General features: G+C 39.8%; 1 protein-coding gene across 2 annotated transcripts in view; it reads right to left on the bottom strand.

Moving 5' to 3' along the window:
* The window catches only part of AP3B1 (adaptor related protein complex 3 subunit beta 1), a 328,644-nt gene that overhangs the window by 114,854 nt on the left and 189,755 nt on the right, over positions 1-24,035 (bottom strand). For both annotated transcript variants that reach the window (XR_012639514.1, XM_074952685.1), the window contains exons 15-17: positions 10,850-11,026; positions 3,481-3,667; positions 2,362-2,492 (exon numbers count right to left, since the gene is read on the bottom strand). Coding sequence is in view for 1 of the 2 variants with exons in the window: in XM_074952685.1 (XP_074808786.1) it covers positions 2,362-2,492; positions 3,481-3,667; positions 10,850-11,026 (495 nt within the window). In the remaining variant the exon portion in view is untranslated. The remainder of the gene's footprint in view (positions 1-2,361; positions 2,493-3,480; positions 3,668-10,849; positions 11,027-24,035) is intronic.

Genomic DNA, 24,035 nt, shown 5'->3' with positions numbered 1-24,035 from the left:
TATATGTAAGATAAGGGAAATTATTATAGATTGTATTATGATAAAACCAGGAGTACTAGATCACTGGGTCCAGCTGAGCTCAGCTTTCCATAGGCCTTGAGGGAATAAAGAATGAGAAAGGTGGCTATACACCACCTTCAACGCCCCCAAGTTTTAAGTGTAATCTTAGGGCTGCTCTATCTTGTTCTAGGCTGCAATGTCCCCCCTAACAGGCAATTTTTACGCACCAGAACACACATGTTCTGGCCATATCCTTTCCTCCTCATCCAAGTTCCCTATACCATGGGAGAGGGAGGGGAATAGAACAGTGTAGGACCTGTGGAGGATTGCTGTAGCCTGGGAAAAACCCTCTGATAGCCAGCTAAGCTAGTAGAGTGGTGCAAGTCAGTTACACAGTGCTGGCAGTCATTTGGAAATCACATTAAAATTTAGAGAACAGGAAGCTATGGTAGTAGGGTTGGAAGCTATTGAACTCTATGAACACAGGGATCACAGAGACTTGGTTAAAGCTCAGTACAAACATGGGTACTTCTGATAATGTTTTTTTCCTCAGAGTAATCTACATTTAAATTCTTTACCTCCCAACTAATATTCATGGGAAAAACATGAACATTTATGTGGATATCAGTGGTACCTTGAGATGCTTAACCACTCAGGTTCTCTCTCATACATAGTATTAAAGAGACTGCAAAACTGGGGTCAGTAAAGAATTTTCCCAAGGACATACTTGGCAATACCCTTGGAGAAGGACTGTCATGTGTCAAGATCCCTGAGTGGTTATCTATCAGAAACAAGTGGATATATCTCACATGATCAATTTCCTGTGACTGCAGCAGCCAAACACCTTACTGTCTTCAATATTAGGTGTAAAGATGTCTTCACACCTTCTTTCAGGCCCTCCTCTACTCCCTGAATGCCCTTCCTGAGCTGATTAGCTTTCCCTAAGACCCTTCTCATTCAAGTCCCTCCTTAAGACCCATTTTTGCTGCAATTTCAGCTGGAATAGTAGCAAACAGATCATCCATTTACTAAAGAAGAGATCCCAACTCTTTACAACATGCTATGCCCTAGCCCTTGTAACTTACCTTATTGGCTGCCTCATTGTCCCTGGCTGTCTTACTGCCTGCTAAGTACATCATGTTTAATTTAGCCTGGCAGTTGCTCAGGACGGAGATCACACTCCTTTACAAAAAGACGACGAGTACTTGTGGCACCTTAGAGACTATCAAATTTATTTGAGCATAAGCTTTTGTGGGCTACAGCCCACTTCATCAGATGCATAGAATGGAACATAGTCAGAAGATATATATATATACACACATACAGAGAACATGAAAAGGTGGAAGTAGCCATACCAACAGTAAGAGGCTAATTAATTAAGATGAGCTATTATCAGCAGGAGAAAAAAACTTTTGTAGTGATAATCAAGATGGCCCATTTAGACAGTTGACAAGAAGCTTTTCTGTTTTGGTGGCTGTCTAGCTCACCTCTGATGTCATAATAGTAATTTACACACACACACGATTTTCAAAAGTGCCTGAATGATTCAGGAGGAGAAGTCCCACTGACTGAATGGGACTTGTGCTCTTAGGTGATTTTGAAAATAAAATCCCACCCATCATATATACATGTGGAGCCTAGAATCTGCATTCAGGATCAGGGCCCCATCATGCTACTTGACATACAAACACATGGAAAACTAGGCCCTGTTCTAAGTTCACAATTTAAGCATGAAATTAGTATGAAGGTGGAAGACTGATTCTTAATTCAAAAACTGACTATCCCACCAGAAGATGAAGAAAAGTGATACATTGTGCATTTTAGGTTTTCTGAATAGATTTTGCATACCATTGTTTCTTTCCCCATCTCCATTATACTATGAAAAATATGCAAAGGACACATTCATGGTTTATCTTTGAGTCCTCTGTTTGCTCTTGTTTATAATGATACTTCCTTATTTTCTTCTGTTTAGGCTTAGATTAGATTAAAGGTTATATTAAATGGGAAGAAGTTTCATTTACTGCAACTTCTACACCATCAACTGCAATCAAAATGTTGCTGCACAACTGACAAAAACTCAATAAACCAAGGTGAAGAAAACTCATGCAAGTGAGTAAAAAACATGCATGAGGAAGATGGAAAAAAGGAACATTTTCCATGAGGAAACACACACTGCGTCTCAGTGGGGGAGCATCTAATTTTTTTTCCCCCGGATGTAGGCCACATAAGATGACTGGATTCAATTTGCAGTTTCCACAAAACAAAAGAATAATTTAAAACCATTTCTTTTATATAACACAACTATTTTATCTTAAATGTCTACAAATACGTTAAGCAAAGTTACTCTTAATGTAAGCGTACCAACTCAATTACTTCAACATTTCGCACTGATGGGTCAGGCGCCACCTCTGGCCAATTAGATAACTCCAGGTACCCAATGGCTTTGGTGTTCAGAGTATGAGATAAGGTGCCAAGCTGGAAACGATCCCTATCTATTAAAAAAAAGGGGGAGGGGAAAAATATACAAACAACATGAGCTCTATATCACAAAGAGCAATCTTAATCATGGCTAAAGGTAATTGGCATTATATTACCTCAAATGTCATGGAATAAATATAAACTAGGAAGCTCTTCATAGGTCAAAAAACTGATTTCAGTCCATAGATTACAATAATCTCCCCCATAATGGTCAATAAAAAAGCTAATCAGTCAGTGTGTTTAGAGGTGTTGCTCTGAAATGTAGCTTCTCTAAAAATTACTTTACTGTGAATATTAAGAATGACAGCACAGTTAAACAATCCATATACATGTCTTGGCACAAACACATCCAGAATTGTAATAGTTTTTTTTTTCAAAATGAAGCTGCTTTTAGAGCTTTAAATCCTGGATTCAATAACTATATACAAAATAAAATGGCGAAGAAGCAGCACAAGATTATATTTTTAATTGGGATGATAACTTTTTAACAGGAAAGAATCTTATATAGTAGTTTTGATTTTTAAAAATACCTAGGGAAAACAAGTATCAGGGAAATAGCCACATCTGAAAAAGAACCTGAATAGATTACATTTTTATTAAATTTCATATGGATAATGTATTAACAATAGTTACACTAACATCCCTCTATTAACGTGGACAATCTTGCTGAGAGGCAAAGACATCTCTCTAAATAAAAGAGAAGTTTACTCTTACTTGAGATGTATACTTTCTATTATTCAAACCAAATTTAAACCCAACATGAATAGAAATCGATAAACATGTTCAGGATTATCAGGTAAATATGATATGTGGGCAACATACAAACCAAGATGCTGTTATGACTTTAAACCTTGCTTGTTGAAAAACAAGTGATTAAGCAAAGTGCATACTGTTCTCATTTGTATTTTCTAAGTGACACAATTTTAGGCATATTAGAAAGAGAATATGCTGCCACATTGCTTTAGGCAATCAACATTCTGCAGATGATTTTGGCAGTCATACCTTTAAAAGGAGACTCAAGCAATGGGGCAGGTTTCTGTGCCAGAAATATTTTTTTGGCATATTTGCTTAAAGCTCCACTCTTCTCATTCGGAACAATAAGCTGCCTAATAAATCTTGTACGGTCTCTGATGTCGTAGCTTTGATCATACTTGCCGAGATTTAATATGTACTGGGTAAGCAATTTTGTCTGCGGAAAAAAACAGGACAAGAAGAGAATACAAGTTATTTATGATTATTGATAACTCTGGATAAACATATTTAAAGAGGTAATAAAAATGAATGGTTATGTCAAACAAATGTTGTTCCATAGGGAATATGCATTTCTAATGCTGCAAATGGAATTTTGAAGCCAAACCACATGTCCTCTTCTGTACCGGGGAGGTGAATGCTGAGTACTGAGAAGCAGCCATGTGCTAGATTATTAAACTGCTGAAGTGGAAAGAAAGGCATCATTAAAAAAATAATCATATATGGCAAACCCGCTGAAGGGTCTACGTGAGGATAATGAATGTGGAAATACAACTAAAAACATGGCACTCAAAACTTAATCGGAAAAATATGCAGGACATCAAAACATCAGAGGGTATTAGGGGGCTGGCAAACTGCTTCTGCTGAGGTGTGTTTTATGAAGAGATACTGTCCCTGGCATAAGCAGTGTCTGCACTCTGACTGCACTCAGTTACTTTACCCTGAATTATGACCCATTAAAGCAGACACATGAATCACTGAACTGGATTACTGCAAATTATTTGCAGTGCATTTAGCTGTTACTTTTTCATAAAAGCAAGCTGCTGATGCCCTCTAAAAACCAGGATAAAAGACTTCTTCCATTTTTTTCTTGCAGCTTAAAGCCTCCAGTAATATCGGTCATTTATTTATTTATGTAAGGAAGCAACTTATATTATCGCAGCTTTTTACAGCACAATAGGATTTCCTAATTCGATGTCTGAGAATATTAACAGGAATTGAGTAATTTTAATAATTCAGTTTAATTTAAATAAAACAGAGAAACACAGGGAACAGGAACATTCTGCTGCAAAAAGCTTAGATTTGCAGAACACGGTGTAAAGAGAATAATACTGTACGTAGAGCTGCAAACCACTTATATAAATACATTTCCAAGCCATTAAAAGAGAAACTGCTAAAAATAATTTGATCTGACAAATAAATACATTTTCAGTGCATCAAATCAAAACTGATGAATAATGAAGGAATTTTTTAAAAAAAAACCCCTAAATTTGTCAAAGGGAATTTTTTATATTGAAAAACATAAGCTCCTTGCATATTTTATTTTTTGCTATGCATTTAGCTTTATTTTTGTGCTGTATTATAACAATAACTCAAGAGTTTTATAGCGTGGGATAGAAACTGATACCATACAATGCCTGTCTAAAAATGTCAATGTAAAGTAAAATGTACTAGAAAAATTCACTAATAATTTTCACTGTTATAATGAAAATAGGGTTATATGACTTTCCACAGATGCATAGATTTTTTCTGAATGATTTTGATTAATTGGTGTAAAAATGAAAGAGTAATAAAATCACAGAGAGGAGAACTTTATTTTTCCTCTAAAACTGTGTGGGCTATGTAAATATATCGCAAGATGCGCTATCGTGTCAACAAAAGATTTGAAAAATGATGAATTTCTAATGATGAAAAGTATACTTAGTGTTTTCTCTTTTTAGTGGGCTCTTCCTCTTTTCCCTTCTCCACTTTTATCAGCCTATGAAAAGGCTTATCCTCTCATGGTACTGTATGAACTCTGGAAAAGGGATAGTGCTCTTTATTTTGTAAAATTTGTATGATACAAAATGAATGTTTTTATTATGATATACACAAAGTAATAAAATTGTAACCTTATATCAGACAGAAAACACGTAATCATCTGGACTCATGCAATGTTTATGCTGTACAGTCCAAATGAAATGCACTGTCTTGGAAAGGGGGTTCTCAGGTGCCAAAGGTTAAACTAAATCAGGTTATCCCTTCTGCAACATTTGCTACCAGGGCTCCCGGGCTGTAAATTAAAACTAACCCCTTCTCAACCTGCCAGAAACTCCAAAAGAACAGAATGGAGAAAATTACAGCCTTTAATTGTAAATTGCCACTGGGGCACATAGGTGGAGACAGCACTATATACCTCCTTGCACCAGTATTGGTGAATAAATTTGGTCCTGTAAGGTTTAGTTTTTGCTTACCAGCAGAATCTTTCCATTCAAAAAAGAGATTACAGAAACCCAAAGTCTACAATTAACTTCTATGTCCTACAGTCATAATATAGACACAACAAATTTGGATTCCTAGAGCCCTACAAAAGAATGCTTTATGTCTCCAAGTTTCCTTCAAGAGCAATGACTTGCTCAGACCATCATATGCAGCATTCAATATGGAAATTTGCACAGAAAGACTAATTTCTCTTGTCCTGTGACAAAGCAACCAAACTTTCTAGAATATATGTAGAGGTAAATAATAAACATAATGGCTTCTGGGGGAGCTCGGGACCGCTGCCTTGCAGCAGGGTGGTGGGGTAAGGGCTTTTGCCCAGAAAAGGGGGGTCTTGGGGCTTCTGCCCCATGGGGCACATCTGCCAGGGGCTAACGGCTTCAGCTTGAGCAAGGCTGAAGCCCCGAGCCCCAGCAGATGCCTCCCATGGGGCATAAGCCCCGAGCCCCAGCAGGCATACCCCAGCTCTTGAACTTCTGAAGATGGTCATATGTAGCTCGGAGGGTCAGTAAGTTTGGCCACCCCTGATCTAGTTTGACCTCTTGTACGTCACAGGCCACCACAGTTTACCCAAATACCCATATACTGAACTCAATTACTTTAGTTAGTCTAAAGCATTTCAGTCCTCACTTACGTGCCACTGGCAGAGAAGAGACCAAGATGCGACTAATGCTTGAGGCCTTGCAATGCCAGGGAACTGATTGGGTGTAATACAGCCAGATCATCCCAGCAGATGAGCTTTACTCCACGCGGCTGAGGAAGGCAAAAAAAATCTGCTAATCTGACTTTAGGGAAAGTTCTTTCCTGACCCCAAATCTGGCGATTAGTTTGATTCTAAGCATGTAAGCAAGATACACAAGCCAGGCATCTAAAAAAGAGGATCTTCTGTACCACATCGGAACATTGGTTTCACCCTGCCTGCTTTCCCTTCTACAGAGGAAGGCGAAAAACAGAACGTGTATGGTCAATTGTGCAGTCAGGAGGAATCCTTCCTGATCCCTGTAGGTGACCAGCTGAAGCCCTGAAGCACGAGATTAGATTAGTCATTGTCTCAATGGAGAACTGTAAGTGTTACAAGCATACTGAGGGCAATGCAGGCAATCTTGTTCTCCCTATGGCTCGGGAAGGAAGGAGATCCAGAGAGATTCCTACAAAATTTGAGGAAAGAGGAAATTTCATGCATAGTAATTGGACATATGTCTAGTATATCAAGAATGTTGGGGTGCTATTCATAACAAAATGTAACACTGTTGGGTATACCAAATGGTATTTATTAATCTCTCTGTTGCTTTTTAATGGAAGCCACACTCAAGAAAATACAGACACAATCTCTGATACATTAGTAGCCACTAAATAACTGATAGATTCTCAGTTGAAAAAGAAATCATATCCTTCAAATCTAGTGATATATCTGTGCATTGGAGGCTGCTTTCTCCATGACACCTACTGAAACAGCTGAGGGAGTCTGTTGCGATGCTGAGTTTTATTTATATTGGGAATGCTCAAAGAGAAATTATTTTCTGCCATTTCAGGCTAACCTCTTGGTCACTTCCTTCTATGAGGGTTGAAGGTTAACGGAATATACTATGACCAGATTCTGTAAATCTGAAGCAAGAAATGAGGACGTGTTTGTTCTTGTTTGACCATTTGTTTTGCACCAACATCTGCTTCATATTGGTTCTACATCTGAAGAGATTAATTGTTCCAGTTGTCAGCAGATACGCAATTCCCTTGTGAGAAGACTGATTCCACAAACATTTCCTGAAATTCTCTGAAATTGAAAAGTATCTAAGTCCAATTTTGAGAAGACAGGCAAGGAAGGAGCTACTGTGCAGTTGAGAGCATCAATTTGCAATAAGAAAGCAAGGCAGCTGAATGACTTTCCTGCTGGAAGGACAGGGCTGAGAGGGCATCTGTTTCAGAGAAAACTTTATGTGGAAGATTCTCTTCAGGCAAGTACATATGATTTTTCCAGAGCACTGAAGTGAACACTTAAAATAGACAGGATCCAGAGCACTCTTGAGAATTGGTGATAAATCCCAGTGATTTTAACATTGAGCGTGTGGAGAAAGGACTCAAATTCAAGCATAAGAAGAACACTGGCAGGACAATAGGCTCCTTAAGACAGAACTTCTAACTCCACCTTGGAAAAAACTTTGGATGAGTACATAGCGCCAATTTATCTTTGCAAAATATGTGTATCTTTGCAAAATACGATCGTTAAAGCATAAAGCTTATTCACTCTGAACTGAAACCACTGCAATCAGGAAAATGATCTTCCATATAAGAATCCTGAACTCTCACATGAATGAGTGGCTCAAAAGGGGCTTACATTAGTTTTGTCAGTACCTCATTAGTATCCCATTACACTGAGGGCTTTTTAATGAATGGTCAGAACATGTCAAAAGCCCCTCATTAACCTGATTTCCCCTCCACTCTCCCTCACCCCCCAAAACAAAACAAAACTACACACTGATCTGGCTTCAACTAATTCGTAACAGGCTAAAATAGTGGTTTTATCACCCTGAGATGTAGTGAATCTAAGTTAGACATAGGCAGGTGAAGAAGATTGTCCAGCATTTTTAATTCAGGATAATAAAAAAAGTCCACATAGGACTGTTTGCACAACACTGTAAGCCTCCATCTGGAACTTCAAGCCTTTCTTGTAGATGGCTTCTCATAGGACAGGAGGCCTTTAGCTATCTGTTTGGAGATGGTCATGCCTATGGAGCTCTCTTATGTCATTAGCCATAATGCCAGAGCAAGGGCTCCCAGTTTGACATGGAGCTATGTGACCAACTTCTGCATGATAATCTGAAGCCATTCAGCCAATGAAATTTGCTTTGGTTAGCTGCAACAAAAATGAGAACCTTCCATTTAGAACTATTAATCAAACCTTAGTCTCTCCAGGAGTTTTGTTATGAGCAGCACTGGCGGAAAAAACATACATAAGCATCCTTCCCCAGTGGACACAGAAAGTGTCCTTTGCTAGAGGTCCCTCCTCTAGATTCTCTGAGCAGAATACTAGTAGTTTTTTGTTTGGGTGAATGGGGAGGCAATCCAACTCCCACGTCACAACTGGATACAAATCTGATCAGTCAGTTTCTGATGCAGATACAATTTATGAGGATCTATCACAGACTGACTCTGTTTGCAATTGTGCTCTCTTCCCCTACTTGACAGCTCCAAACACCTGCAGGATTACCCAAAAGAGGAAGCAAAATCTGGTGCCTCCCCACTAGTTGATGGAAAAAAGGATGGCGCAATAGTCCATTTGAAACAGGATAGTCTTTTAGGTTACCAGGTCTTTAGTGTATTCAAGACTGTCCTTATTTCAAAATCAATGCCTCCCTATAAGAGTAAAAACATTTTAGATTCTTGGACCTGTTACTATAACCACCATACCTAAGGTAAAAAATTAGCATCTAACTTTTATGCAGTGTTTTTAAAACTAATGAAACTGAATGAATGAATGAAAATGAAAATAAATATTGTTGAGAAATGCAAGGTAGACAGAAATTTTGTTAAAGCCAGAGTCTGTTACTATGGTACAGTAAACATAGGGTCATTTTATTTTCAGAAAATCTGGTGAAGTGTTTATGTTGTTATGCTATGAGAACATATGTTTTCCTTCAAAAGGTCTGACTTCAAAATACAGTAGGATTTTCCAAAGAACACAATTTGAAGAGCTCATAAGCTATTTTTTGAGGAAGATATTACCAAAACTATGTATCTTCCACTTTTTAAAATAAGTTTGGGCTCTTAAACTTTTCCCTACCAGGACCACCTTGGGACTCCTAAGTATGATGCTTGCAGAACTTTTATGTTTACAGCATTGCCATGGATAAACGATTATTCTCATTTTGTAAGCCCATAACCTTTTACTTGAAGAATTGAATTAGTTTCTTAGTTAAGGATGGATGGTGGGTCTCCAAATGGATCAATGCTCCTTCCTCTCAATGGCCATATGCATACACCAAAATCCTTTGATAACTACTGTGACAACTCTTTTGAAGCCTGTTGATAGCTGGCAAACAATCTGATGCATGTTCTACTTTGAGTCCACTAGAGAAGAAACTCAGATTGCAAGTGGCAGATCCACAGAAAAGGTGAGAAAGGGAATAGGGTCAAGACCACCTTGCTGTTTAGCTCCCTGGTATAGTGCAGGGAATATGCCCTGCAACCCAATTAACTTCCTGTTGAGTGGAAAGCTGGAGAGCAAGAGGCATGCAGGTCTGGAAGGACAGGGAGATAGAGAAAAACTTCAGGCAACTGGCTATAGAAAAGTGGGCAACTTTCATGACAAATGTGCTCCATTTTGTAGCTTTGTGAAAAAATGCTATATTCCGTGGCCATACAATGACAATTCACAAGGCCTTCATCAAAGATGAATGGGGCAGTTCATACCTCTCCATTATTTTTTCAGGCTATCTGCAGATTCAGGCAGGCATAAGTGTATCCGTTTACATTCAGTTCAAGTTTTTCCAATTATCTCTATGACCGAAAGGCTAGAAAAGCTTTTTTTTTTATATGAAATGACAGGGTAAGAAAAGGGAAGTGGTCATTGTGACAGTTTTGAGGTAACTGCACCTCTGACCCCTGTGTGGTCTGCTAAAAGGATGTCCCCTTAGGTGCCCTGCCTCCAGTCATCACCTCTCTACAGGCAGAGTCCTGAGACTCTGCCTCTACTGGAGATTTAGGCTCATAATCCCCCTGCAATTCACTGTTATCCCAGCAGGTCTGACCTGAGAAAAAGGCAAGAGGGATTTTAGGACATCTGGTGGGAGGCAAAGCATGGTCCCAAAAGCATGTGAAAATTAGCAAAGCAGTTTGCTTTGGAGTTTTACATTCAAAAAGCATTAACCCAAACAACTGAAAATCAAGGTGGGTTTGTCAAATTTCCTGCAAATGGAATTGCTACATTTCACACAGCCCTAGTGCTAAGGCAACAAACACATGGACCTCCTGTTCTGTGTGCTACTAGTTTTGGGTCCAGTCAGTGATGTGGTAGTAAATTTCTACATGTAAAGCTTGCTTGTTTTAGATCTATATGTAAGAAACAAGTGCTAATCCATGCAGAATGCAAAAAATATACTTTCCTGTGGCAGGAAAGGATCACTTGTTTATATAGTCTTACGCTTACCTGTTTTGAGTTGGTTAAATATAGTTTTGCTCCCAAATTTAAGATCTGCAGCTTCACAAGGTCATCTTCATTAGTGAAGCTCTTAGCCATCTTTCTCAAAACATCAGGTGCAATCTTTGGAACTCGTTCACAATACTCCCCAGTAAGCCAGAGAATGCTGGCTCTAGCCACAGGAACCTAAGTGATGAAAGAGTTAAATATATATTTCACAAATATACTCATTTGTAACTTTAATTTGCTACTGAATATGCATATATATAAGTATGCAAGTAATCATATATTTACTACTGTTACTGTGATAATACTAGAAGCCCCAACAAAGATCAATACCCCATTATACTAGACATTGTATATGCATATAGTAAGACAGACCCTGCTCCAAAGAGCTTAGAGGCGAAACAGACAAGTAAGATGAAGGGCACTACTGAAAACAGAGGGACAGTGATGCCATGACTTGCCTATGTTCATAGTGCAAGTAAGTGGAAGAGTGAAGAACAGGACCCAGGTGTGCCCTATTCACCACACTCTCTCTCTTTCCAACATGACCTTCAATGGTATGGTATTAGGCATTTTATCCATAGCTGTGTAAACAATGTTTGTTTGGTCGGTTTTTTTGTTTGTTTTAATACAATAAACTCCCTCAACTCCAGGTCATCTGTTTTGAAGACGCAAGAGACATAGCTCAGGTTGTTGCTAGCCTTCCTTTATAACCATTTTTTAAATTCCTCTCACTTCACTAAAATGACAATCTGCCTGAATTTTCATTAAAAAATTATCTTAAATAGGGTAAAATTTTTCTCAAAAGTCTGAGGCAAATTGGACATGGAATTTGGGAGAGATGAGGGTTCAAAAATGAAGCTCTCACCTCCTGAATGTTTTTCTAACATTTTTGATGTCCACAGCTACAAAATATCGTGGCCAGAAACTCCAAACTGTTTTTAGTATGTTGGTTTTCATAAAGACTGGTATCTTTGACCACATTTGGTTGGTTTGTTGGCAAAACAATTCAAAATGCTGGTTATTAAAGGAAGTTCTAGTGTATAATATGGATTCAATGATGACTTCATAAAGGGAAAGCAGGAATATGCCAAATGGGGTGAAACTGGGAGTGGTTAGGAGTTAGACGGAGAGAGTTACATTCAAGGAGAGGGGTGCCATGTAGTCTCCTACGGTCAGCTTCAAAACCTGCACCACATGCCTCCCCAAGACATAGCTCTCCTCGCACAACATGAGAGAAAGGTAAGGGGTGGAGGTGTCTGTTGTGTGCCTAATACAACATAGGAAGCAAATGTAAGAAAGCTACATGGAGGAAGTAGAATTTTTTTGTAGGTAAAAGCAAAGTCCATCTTTGCACATATTGAAAGGAACAGTGTCCCTGTACAGCGTGCAAACTCTATAGGGACTCTTCTCACTAAGCAAAGTTTTAAAACAGTAAAAAAAACCCAACAGATTTGCTGCATGGCAATTGCTTTATAACATTTGTGCTTAATAAATTACTACGACTTTGTAAAGTGTTTTTCACTGCAGTAATGTACAGATATTTTCAACCTTAACTCCACTTCAACTAGGTTTTTGGTGCTTGAGACTAAATATTACATGCAAAATAAAAAATAAATCTGTGTTACTGCCTCATTTCTCACCTCCTCTGCTCCCTGCTTTCCCAACTTGTGCATTCCTTAGGCAAACTCCCATTTCAGTTAGTTGAAGTTTTGCCTTAAGTAAGGAACACAGGATTGGAACCAAACTTTGGAAAGTCAAAGTTCTGAATATCAAAGCAGCAACAACCACACCTCCTTGTGGATATGTTGTGTTTTCTTTTCCAGTGTATGGCAATAGGGCAAAAGAGCTAATATATGTATGTGCAATGTGGCATAATTACAGCAAGAACCAGAACATTGACTTTGCTATCTTTTATTCATTTAAAAATCTCAACTATAATATGGCATTAACTAAATTTATACCAACGCCCCTCTGCCCCACTTTAATTATATTCAGTCAAAGAATGCACGACAATGCCTTTGAAACAAGGACTGCATCTTCCTATAGTATCAGAACACTACACCAAGAATTATATAACATATTTAATCACGAGTGGATACATATGTAATTTCTAAGTAACTGACCTCCAAATTAAGGTGAATGGAGGGTAGGGTAGTGGGGGCATAAGGGACAGGAGGAAGAAATCAAGACCAGCACACTTCTGAGAGTAAAATGACAGGAAGAAGAAGTTTAGTTCTGAAACAAGAGTGCTCAGGAAAAAAGAAAAGATCCTTCAAAAAAGCAAGTTTGAGTCCTCAACAACAGGATAAACCAAAAACCCTCTCTCTTAATGAAGTAAGTTGATTAAGGATCAAAACCAGAACTGTAGTAGATATTCATTTTCATCTGTTAGCATTCTCAAAACTCAAAATGCAAACAAACTCATGGAGGTCTCGGGAACAGTGTTAAAAAAAATATAGACACAGACCAAGGTATTTTATTCTATACTTCATATAGTTGCAACTATACACATCAATAAAAACAGAACTAAGTGTGTTATGGGAAAACAAAGGATTCCCACCAACGAGGAGGAATCAAATAGATTGTGGCAAAACAGAGCAGTAAGTTCAACAAAAAAATCTCAAAAGCATAAATGAAAAGTCCAAACATTGAAAAGATATGCAAGCTAGGGTTAATGTAACTCCAAAACAACATAATGAAGGAACCATAAAGCCCTAAAATATGGCATATTTTCTTGCAACACTGACAGTATTTCTAAACTGTATTGTAGTCTAATGGGCGAGAGCAAGGAGAGACATACTGAACAAACGTCAAGTGAAAAAGTTTTAAATACAGTTAGAAAATATATTCATGTAATGTGATAAGACTGATGCCATTACTGTACACCAACCTCAGACGGGGAAGAGGTTATTTCTAATGTTCCAAAGGTTACACTGCATTAAGACCTTACTCCCAATCTATTATTTTAAATTGGGCTAAAGAATAGTAATTGAGTGGTACATTAAATTTTCCAGTACGGGAACAGTTCAAGTTGCCTGCAGTACAGATAGATACCTCTAAATAAGAATATATGGGCAACTTCAGATTTCAGTTATGCTAGATTTATTTTTCTTAAATATTTCATTACATACTTGTTAAAAAAATAGAATTTTACAGGAGACCACCAACTATGCTAGTTTAGGTAGCTGCATCAGAGAAGTCTTTTTGGCGTATAGTTCCTCTTTCATGAAGCAAAAAAGCCACTCACACAGCAGACCATTTCAAATATATTGTCAATTATCTGAGAAAATTCAATTTAATACCTTCTCTAAGTTAAACAGGGCCTTAAAATTTGTAACCACTGAGATATATTTAAGCCACTGCATTTATTTTATTCCTTCCAACGCTTTTTCTGTTAAATTATTAAAATACTTCGCACAATGTAACTAACTATTAATGCAAGAGCTATAGCCACTTAAAATAATTTTTGAAATTCAGGTTAAAAATTGCACCAGAATGAAGCTTCATTTGAACAAAAGATAGCCGATGTTTCATCTTTTTGTTTCTCTTTTGACCAAGGTGGTTAGCTTGCTATGTAAATACTGTGTACATTAAACACAGTTTTGTGCAACAAGGATCAATATCAGAGACTGTTTGAATCAACCCCAAGCGAAAGCCATTTTAATGAAAAGTATACATGGAACTGATGAACCCAATGTTTCTGTGTCAGTGGATTCGTTAGGGGTCAGAATCATATAATATTTTCAGATTTCTTTTTCCCTGTTTAAGTCTCTCAGTCCTCATCCATGTAATAGCAAGTGTATGATCCTGTACCCATTGTTTGAGACATTCTAAACCATTCAAAAACAGCAAACAAGAAATGAAGCCACTTCTGCTCCTTCATTGCCTTTTCCAGTAGAGCGTAAGTAGGGACCTTGAATTGACAAAAATACAGGAAATAATACTTCCATTATGTAGTCTTGCTTTGCATTATCCTCAAAGGAAAACAGGATTGTAAATTACTTTGCCTGATGCTTTATTCTACATGCCCTGAGCAAGTGGTTAAGTGCACTTTTCAAACCCTAGTATTAGAAGGCAGTTTCTACTGCCATTTTAACCCATTAACTTGTCGGGGGGAGCGGGGCTGTTGTGGGAGAGGGAATGAGGCCTTGGCTGTTCAGCAGTTAGAGAAAGACATCTAGAAAGATTTCATAGATCACTCTGTAAGCAGCTTAATTCAATAGCTATTGTGTTTTCAACTAAAACCTTATTGCACAACATGCCATTTTAAAGCAAATCTTGCAAACACAAAATTTTATTTACTCAAATTTGTCAAGGAAGGAATCAACAGACATCTAAACTAATAGCAAATTAGACCTAATATTCTGCATCCACACCCAATAGGTTTTGAAATTCAACAGGGATTAGAAAGAGGGTGAAATGGCAGACTGTTTGCTAGAGGATGGGAAAGTGCCTGGGAAACAGCGGGGGGGAACAGTTGGGTGGGTAGTATTGTTTTTTTGTTTTCTGAATTGTTTTTCCACAGTGAAACATTTCAAGGACTCCTCTATTATACGAACCCCAACAACGTGAAATTCTTTAAAGGTGATTTCGCTCCCTCCTCCAGCTCAGCCGCATTTTTTTTTGTTTTATTCTGGTTAAAACCTTACAAATCCAGTGTTTTCCGGGTTGCAATGCCTCAAAGGACTATGCATATTCGAGAGAGAAAACTACAGAACTCTAGAACACTAAACAAATGTAATGTATTGCACATGGAGAGAATTTCATATTAATAGCAGGATGCATGAAGATGTAATTGGTCTAAAGGTTTAAAAAAGTTTTCGTAGTTATTCCAGAGCAGGGCAAACAGCTCAGGCAAGACTACAAGCTGCAGTTTTGGATTTGGTATAGGAACAAAGCCCGTACTCTAGGACTCCTCCCCACAATTTAAGGAAAGCAGGGCTTAATCAATGGAAACAGCTAGCCAACATGTACCCTGCACTCTTGGAGCCCATACCTGAAATGCAGCAATAAGAGGATGTTCCAGAAGTGCATCCCTCTTGAGGTTTATTTTTGGGAGGAGGGGAGAGGCAGTGGCAGCAGGAGAGGAGGACATGCCCTAAGACCACTCCCACAAGCCTCCCAATCCTATTCTAATGGCAAGAATGGTAACCTAACCCTCTTTTCCTAGCTATCAATGCTTCTTAATCCCTCCTGTCAATGGCATGCCCCAATACAATTTTCCTTCCAAGTGTTAAACTCTCCAGTGCCAAGTATCCACCTTAATCTCCCTCCAACTGACAAAGTTGGCAACGCCTCATGCTCCTTTCATCCCAGTGGCAAGTGATCCTTCCCAACTCCTGATTAAAAATTAGCCCTGCAGACCTATTTCACAATCAAGCTGTGCACCTTGACACAACTGAGAATGTCCCTGAAACAGAATGAACGATGACAGAAGCAAAATACCACCAATACATGGAAGAAGTTGCCTTAGTAATGCTAGATGGGGGCAAGACAACAGCGAAGCAGAGTTCTCAACACCTAGCAAGCAGCACCGGGCAGAACAATGAGTGCTTGATCCTGGGCACAATGTGCCCCTGACAATCTTTAATGGGAGGGAGAACCTAATTTAGAACATACTTAAGATTGTAAACTCTTCAGAACAGCAGTGTCTTTCTTATCACAGAATATTAGGGTTGGAAGGTCATCTAGTGCAATCCCCCGCTCAAAGCAGGACCAACACCAACTAAATCATCCCAGCCAGGGCTTTGTCAAGCTGGGCCTTAAAAACATCTAAGGATGGAGATTTCACCACCTCCCTAGGTAACCGATTCCAGTGCTTCACTACCTTCCTAGTGAAATAGTGTTTCCTAATATCCAACCTAGACCTCCCCCACTGCAACTTGAGACCATTTCTTCTTGTTCTGTCATCTGCCACCACTTAGAACAGCCGAGCTCCATCCTCTTTGGAACCCCCCTTCAGGCAGTTGAAGGCTGCTATCAAATCCCTCCTCACTCTTCTCTTCTGCAGACTAAATAACCCCAATTCCCTCAATCTCTCCTCGTAAATCATGTGCCCCAGCCCCCTACTCATTTTCATTGCCCCCTGCTGGACTCTCTCTAGTTTGTCCACATCCCTTCTGTACTGGGTGGACCAAAACTGGACGGAACACTCCAGGTGTGGCCTCACCAGTGCTGAATAGAGGGGAATAATCACTTCCCTCGATCTGTTGGCAATGCTCCTACTAATAGAGCCCAATATGTCGTTGGCCTTCTTGGCAACAAGGGCACACTGCTGACTCATATCCAGCTTCTTGTCCACTGTAATCCCCAAGTCCTTTTCTGAAGAACTGCCGCTTAGCCAGTCGGTCCCCAGCCTGTAGCGGTGCATGGGATTCTTCCGTCGTAAGTGCAGGACTCTGCACTTGCCCTGGTTGAACGTCATCCGATTTCTTTTGGCCCAATCCTCCAATTTGTCTAGGTCATTTTGGACCCTATCCCTACCCTCCAGCATATCTACCTCTCCCCCCAGCTTAGTGTCATCTGTGAATTTGCTGAGGATGCAATTAATCCCATCATCCAGATCATTAATAAAGATGTTGAACAAAACCGGCCCCAGGACCAACCCCCTGGGGCACTCCGCTTGATACCAGCTGCCAATTAGACATCGAGCCGTTGATCACTACCCGTTGAGCCTGACAATCTAGCCAGCTTTCTCTCTACCTTATAGTCCATTCATGTATCTTATGTATCTATAGAGTGCCTAACACAGTAAAGATGGAGTCCAACTACTACTGCAATATGAATAGGCCTGGCAGAATTCAATTTTTCTTTTTTCTAATGTCAATGATTTTTATCAATTTTTATTTTTAAGATTTTTTATATTTTTATATTTGTGGAGGTAGGGCTGGGGCTAGGGCAGTGCTGACAGTAGGCTGTAGGGGGCTCTTTGTGTAATCACATGTGTCAGGACACCGAGGAGCAAGGTGCAGGGGAAGCTGCAATCATCCTGGCCCTGTGAAGCACAGACCCCCTGGCCAGGACTGTATGGCAACCTCCGTTATACATTAAAAACACTTTTAAATATATTTAACACTATTATAAATGCTGGAGGCAAAGCAGGGTTTGGGGTGGAGAGTGACAGCTCGCGACCCTCCATGTAATAACCTCATGACCCCCTGAGGGGTCCCAACCCGCCTGTTTGAAAACCCCTGCTATAAACAGTAGCACTAGTTGTTGGCCGCTGCCCCGCTGATGAACAGTTCCTGCCCGGGGATGGCTCCCAAACTATTGGCTGGCAAATGAATGAGTGGGGCCATAACAGTAGAGCTGCAAAGGGCTCCCTGCATGGTCTCAGGACCTGAGACACCTGATCCCAGGTGGCACGAAGTGTGGGGAAGGCTGCGGCCTTGGTACTATCAGCTGGTGGTTAGAGAGAAAGCTCATGACAGCGGGGCTGCAGTGGACTTGCCCTGCACTGCCACGGGAGCCACTGAGCAGTGGGATAGCCTCCCTCATGGCCAAGAACTCTGCCTCCTCTTTCTTGCAGTCCTGGCCATGGTCTCAGTTCTATCCTTCCAGTACCGCAGCCTCCACTGCACCTTGTTGCATGCAGGGATCTGGTGACAATGGCCCTGAGGCAGCACAGGGAGCCCTCTGCAGCTCCATTGTCAGGGACCCACTTGCTCACTCCTGTGACAGCAGGGCTGCACAGGACTCTCTGCATGGTGGCAGAACCAGTGATACTCTATCCCTGCAGGCACGTCAACTGTTACGGATTGATTTTTTCCGGCCGATTTCTGTGTGTCAGCTGAAATCGACATTTACCGACAGTTATTGATTAAAACAGAATCCTGCCAAGCCTAAATAAGAATAATAATTTAACTAGTAGGGGGGAAAACTACAAATGGATAGAAGCACTGCAGTACTATGCTAGAAAAGAATAAAAACTTATAGACTTGCTGGGTTTTCAAAGAAGTTCACTGTTTGTGGCATTTTTTGTTAAAAAATAGTAGCAAGTCTTTTTAGGATAATTAGGATGTGTTGAATCCAAACATGGTTGTTGCCAACCCTGCATGTTGTATGTAAAGGCCTCTACTAAGAGAATAAAGTAACACACAGAAATTGCTTAAGTGTAAATCTTTATTTCCTTTTTGTTTAGGATTAACATACTTCAGTTAGATCTTAATTAGCTGTTGGAGATAATAAAAGTGATCAAATAGTTTGCAAAACTTTTTACAAAACTATTGAATTTCAGTTTCTTATTTGCAAGAGGTACTCAAAATAATTTAATAGGTTATACAACTATGACTGATCATGCTTACATGGCTCTTAAACTTGAGCATTAGCATCTTGAAATAAAAGTACACAAGCTGACTTATCTATCAAATACAACACAATCTAAAAACACCTGTTTTTAAAAGTGAAAATAGTTTCTTGACTAAACATTAAGTAAATATTTTGATGCATACAAGTTTCACTATTGTGAAACTTTTCAAGAAACTATTCAACACTATTTCAAGAAACTTTGGTATACAGTGGCAGACTGAATCAACATCCTAATAGGTCAATTATTATGTTAACATCTACTTATTTGACAATACTGTCCTTATGCACTAATTGTCAGATACATGGACACAATCTTATTCCAGTTGTCTATATTTGCATGCTCCTGTAGAAACAAGTCATGCTGTCCTACACCTACATTGGTGACTTCTGCACCCTATTGTGTGGCCACAGAATATTGCCTCCATGCAATCTGCTGGAATTGGTGACAATGACATAAGCTGGAGCACCAGATCTCCACCCTTCTGTTTCCAACCCACTCTATTTGGAAGAAGAAGTATTGCATTTGGGCAGTGGGCCTGTCTCCAAACTAGTGTCTGGTAACGAGCTCTGTACATGTGAAAGAAAACTGCATCACTATTTGGGGGTAGAGCATTCTGAACAAAATGGCACATACTTTGTCACTGCTCGGGACTTCTACATACATCTTATAAATAAGCTCTGCTACACTTTTCACCTTCAGGTCCAGGTCACCCCTTTCGAGTTAGAAGCTGATGACATCGCTGAAACACTTTCCATATTTGTCTTCTTGCTGTGTCCAGCATCACAACCAGTCGGGCCATGATTTTGCAAATAGAGAATTTCCAGAACAGTAGGTCCCTATTGTAGTTGCTCACAAATGGCATGAACGGGAGAGTACTTTGGTTCCTTTGATGTGCCAGCTTTCATTCAAAGCTGCCCACATGTCATTTTGCTATTCCCTTTGCCAGCAAGGGAATAAGCACATCAGTCTACCTGACTGCACCAACCAACACTGTTGGTATCCCTATGGACACAGCGTAAAATCATACTTGTGTCTGCATCTTCCTGATGAACACACAGCTGATTGGTCTCACCTGCTCAATATTGAGCATCTCACTTCAGTCTCATCCTGAAAGCCACCAGCCAGAATGATTTTATCATGTTGTGCTTGTGTCATTAGTTGCTTGGACAAAAATATTGCAAGGTCCTCCTTATTTTCTGGAACTGCAATGAAATTCATCCAATTACTGCGTGTGGAAGAGGCACATATTTCCCTTTCACTACTCTTTGGATGGGTCTTGTACCTCTCTTGAGCATTTCTACACTATATCACCCTTGATAGACTCCTTGCAATACCTGTCAAACACATCACAATTTATTCTGTAGAAGTCTGCTCCAGTTTTTACAAATATCCCTGCAGGGTCTCCAAACATTTGAGTTCCAGACGGCTTGCAGAAGCTTTTGCATCTATTACACAACAGCTTCTCCCAACAGGGGTAACTGTTGGCAAGCAGTGGACATCAGCTGTCAGTACATCACCGAGTATTGCTTTTGTGCCTGTTCTTAGTCTGCCATTTGACTGTGCTAATGCCGAAGGGCAGGCATTAACTCATGTTTCAAAATTTGTTGCAAATTCACAGTCTTGCCAGCTTCATAGGCTGCGATTAATCACTGAAGAATATTTCTGTCTACCTTCATGGTAAAAACTTTCCTTTGACTTCTTCCCCCACCTCATATAGTATAGAAGAAGTTGGAGCATTATTTTTTAGCAGCACATCATGAACATGTATATGTCTAGGCTCGCCCTCTCCTGTCACAAGCTATTTCTCTCCACAAAGCTGTCCAATTGCACTTGTCCTAGGATCTTTGCATGCAACATTGTATCTTCTACAGCTTTAGTGGCCAGAACTTTTGTTTCAACATTTTGCAATGAAGAGGGTGGTTTCCTCGCCAGAAAAAACCTTGAATCACTGAAGTGTTTATAAGAGGGCATTCTCATCTTCATTGTCACACTGCTTCCTTGACTTATGTGAATAAGTTGGTCATCCAAGCCAACGTGGAACAAGGGTCAGGTGTCTGCTGCAATTTGGGCTCTTAGGTTGTAAATCAAGGCCTATTTGCTGATGGCTGAACAAGTCTTGGTGATGCCTGCAATTCGACCTCCTTTCTTTCCTATGCCATTAAGCCACTCTTGGCTCTAATTAGGATCCACTTGGTTGAACTTCAGACATGATCTCTTGACAACAAAGTTCCCTTGCTGGAACAACCTGAGCATGTCAATAGTTGATGCAATTCTGTGATTCAGATAGCACCCCACCATATACAGTTTGTATGGTCAGATATCATGGAGAATGACAGCACACATTTGAAGGTCAAGAGATGCAGCTCTCAATTTCCTTCTCTCTGGGCACAGCTGAATATGAGCGGTAGGGCCACCATTTCCATGTACTGCCACCAAAACCTGAAGTTCACACTACCTTCACCTTTGCAAATGTAGAGGCGAGATTTCAAAATCTTTGTGAAGCATGAACTGACATGAGCTCACCATAACAATGTGACCGAGTAGCTCTGATGGTATCCTCTTTGAGCTCCTGATCATGTGTTGCTATGAAGTCCAAGAGTTGTGGAAGAAGCAGGCTCCACAGTGCTTGAAACGTCAATTTGTGAGCCTGCATTGCTCTAGCATATGACTTGCCATTCCTAGCTTGTTCTGTTGAGTTTGGGCTAAAAACATCACCTTCAATCCAGGCATCTGTTAGCTTCAAAGCCTGTGGGTGCTGACCTTAGAGTTTTTGAAAGTTCGTTCAGACATGAAGGCTTCCTAATCATGAAATAAGCCACTCTCTGTACTCTGGTGTAGCCCACTTTAGTTCCATCAGTGTACAGTACAGAGCTTCATCAACTGTTAGAACCATGTACTGCTGCCCATGCACTGATGACATATTTGCATCCCTGTGCAAAAGTAACAAGAGTGTCTAGCAGGGGCTTGAATGACCGATGAGTATCCAATGGTAGTTATTACTGGTTCTGTTGTCATGTGTCCATCCGCATCTTCATTTTGAAGTTTAATGATAAAAAGCCATATCAGAGGATCTTGCCATCACTGCAGATTTGCAGTTTTCTTCAGATTCAGAGTACCACTCTGCGAACAGGGTTCTTGACTACTGGTTTAGCTTCATCATTTCTTACACTGGCTGGTATGATTGTGTCACCTAAATCAGAAACACCGAGTGTGCTGTTGTTTGATTACTTTAGATCAATAAACGTCAGATTGTGGCAAGTCATCTTTGCCAAGCAGCGATTTGGGTTTATGAAATGTGTTTTTGCCATTCAGAGAAGTATAATGTATATTAATATTGTCAGCTACATAGTGAATACATTTCTTGGGAATAAGATTAGGAGGAACAGCAGCAACCATTCTCATCATCCATTGTTAGCACGGTTTTCTCTACTAAGGCTTTGTCCACCTTTAAGATTCCTTCATAATACATACAGTGGCCAGACTCATGAAAAAGCAGAATAAGTTGTTTTGCCCAGTTGCCTGATGGAGGGTGCACCCAAGACCAACATGCTTTGATGTCCATTACCTTCCACCGTTCACACAATATATAATGAGCTACACTAAGCACCTTGAATTTCACTGATTCTTGTTTCTTAAGGTTCTCTTCATCAGCATCGCCCTCAAGAAAAGATTGGCCTTCATACAGCAAGTGGAGGAACACATACAGGCAATCTGAACAAGTCTTGGTGATGCATGATCCTCACTGACAAAGAAACCTTTGTGGCCAGGGTGTGAAATTTTCGGTGCAACATGTACGAGTGATAGAAATGTGTCTTCTTGGGAATGGTCATCTCATCATTTGTGAGACAGGTACATATTTATACTTGGCTGGACATGAGTGTTTGTCTCTCAGCATGCGACCAATCAGGCAAGGAAGTGAACTGAAATAAAATCCCAATATGAGTTTGGAGATTTTCCTTGAATGATGATCTACGAATGATGTAAAGTTAAGTGTGTGGAATTTCAATCACAGTTTCCTTTGCAAGATTGCAGTAACAATGCCAAACTTCAAGTAGCTCAAAAACATGGCCTTGACTGGCTGCTTTTTGAAGCTCATTTTGAAGCCAAAGCACTGCTGTGTCAGTAAATTTTGTGCCTTCATTCCTTCTCATCACAGACTTCATAAACAGGATGTAACAAGTCAGGTGGTACTCGCCTTCAGCAGCTAGGAGATAATTTACTCCAGCTAAATGATCTCTCATTTTGTAGTCAAATACTGCTGTTTGCATGATCTGTTCACTCATCTTGAATGTAGTTGCAGAGATGAGTCTCTATTCTGGGAGTACTTCTTGACAAAAAACTTGCAACATCTCCAGGCAGGAGGCTTCACAGAACTGGACTCTCTTGTACTATGGACACTGGTGTCTTTACTGAGATCACTACAGCTTGCCACACAATACACTTGTTGCAGATGCTCTTGCTTTCTGTAGCCTCTGGATTTTAACTTTGTCAGTGTATTGGGCACAGCATTTTCTGTGCCACATGACTGATACTATCTGTTCTGAATGAAAGATTAACTCAATTCTGTTAATGGCCTCTATATTTGACATCTTGTAGTTTCTTTCTAATGGCTGTTGCCTCCCTTATTCTATGCAATCCTTCTTCACTTGCTTCATGCATGTCTCCTTTACCGGATTTTTGACAAATAATGCATAGACTTTAGGAAACTGGAGTGGATCTCCTGAGACTTACTACTAGTTCTATGGTTTACCTATATCTGTAACCAATATGAATGTCATAAACCACCACCTCCTCTAACTTATGGTGCCTTAACTTATTCGTAAAAAAAATCCCACTACCATCTCTTCTATATTAATTATATGACTCCAACTACAAGTC

This window comes from Natator depressus, chromosome 5 (assembly GCF_965152275.1).
Source record: "Natator depressus isolate rNatDep1 chromosome 5, rNatDep2.hap1, whole genome shotgun sequence".
In the NCBI taxonomy this organism is placed as follows: Eukaryota; Metazoa; Chordata; order Testudines; family Cheloniidae; genus Natator; species Natator depressus.
Note: the sequence above shows the minus strand (reverse complement) of the source record. Positions and strands in the feature narration are given on the sequence as shown.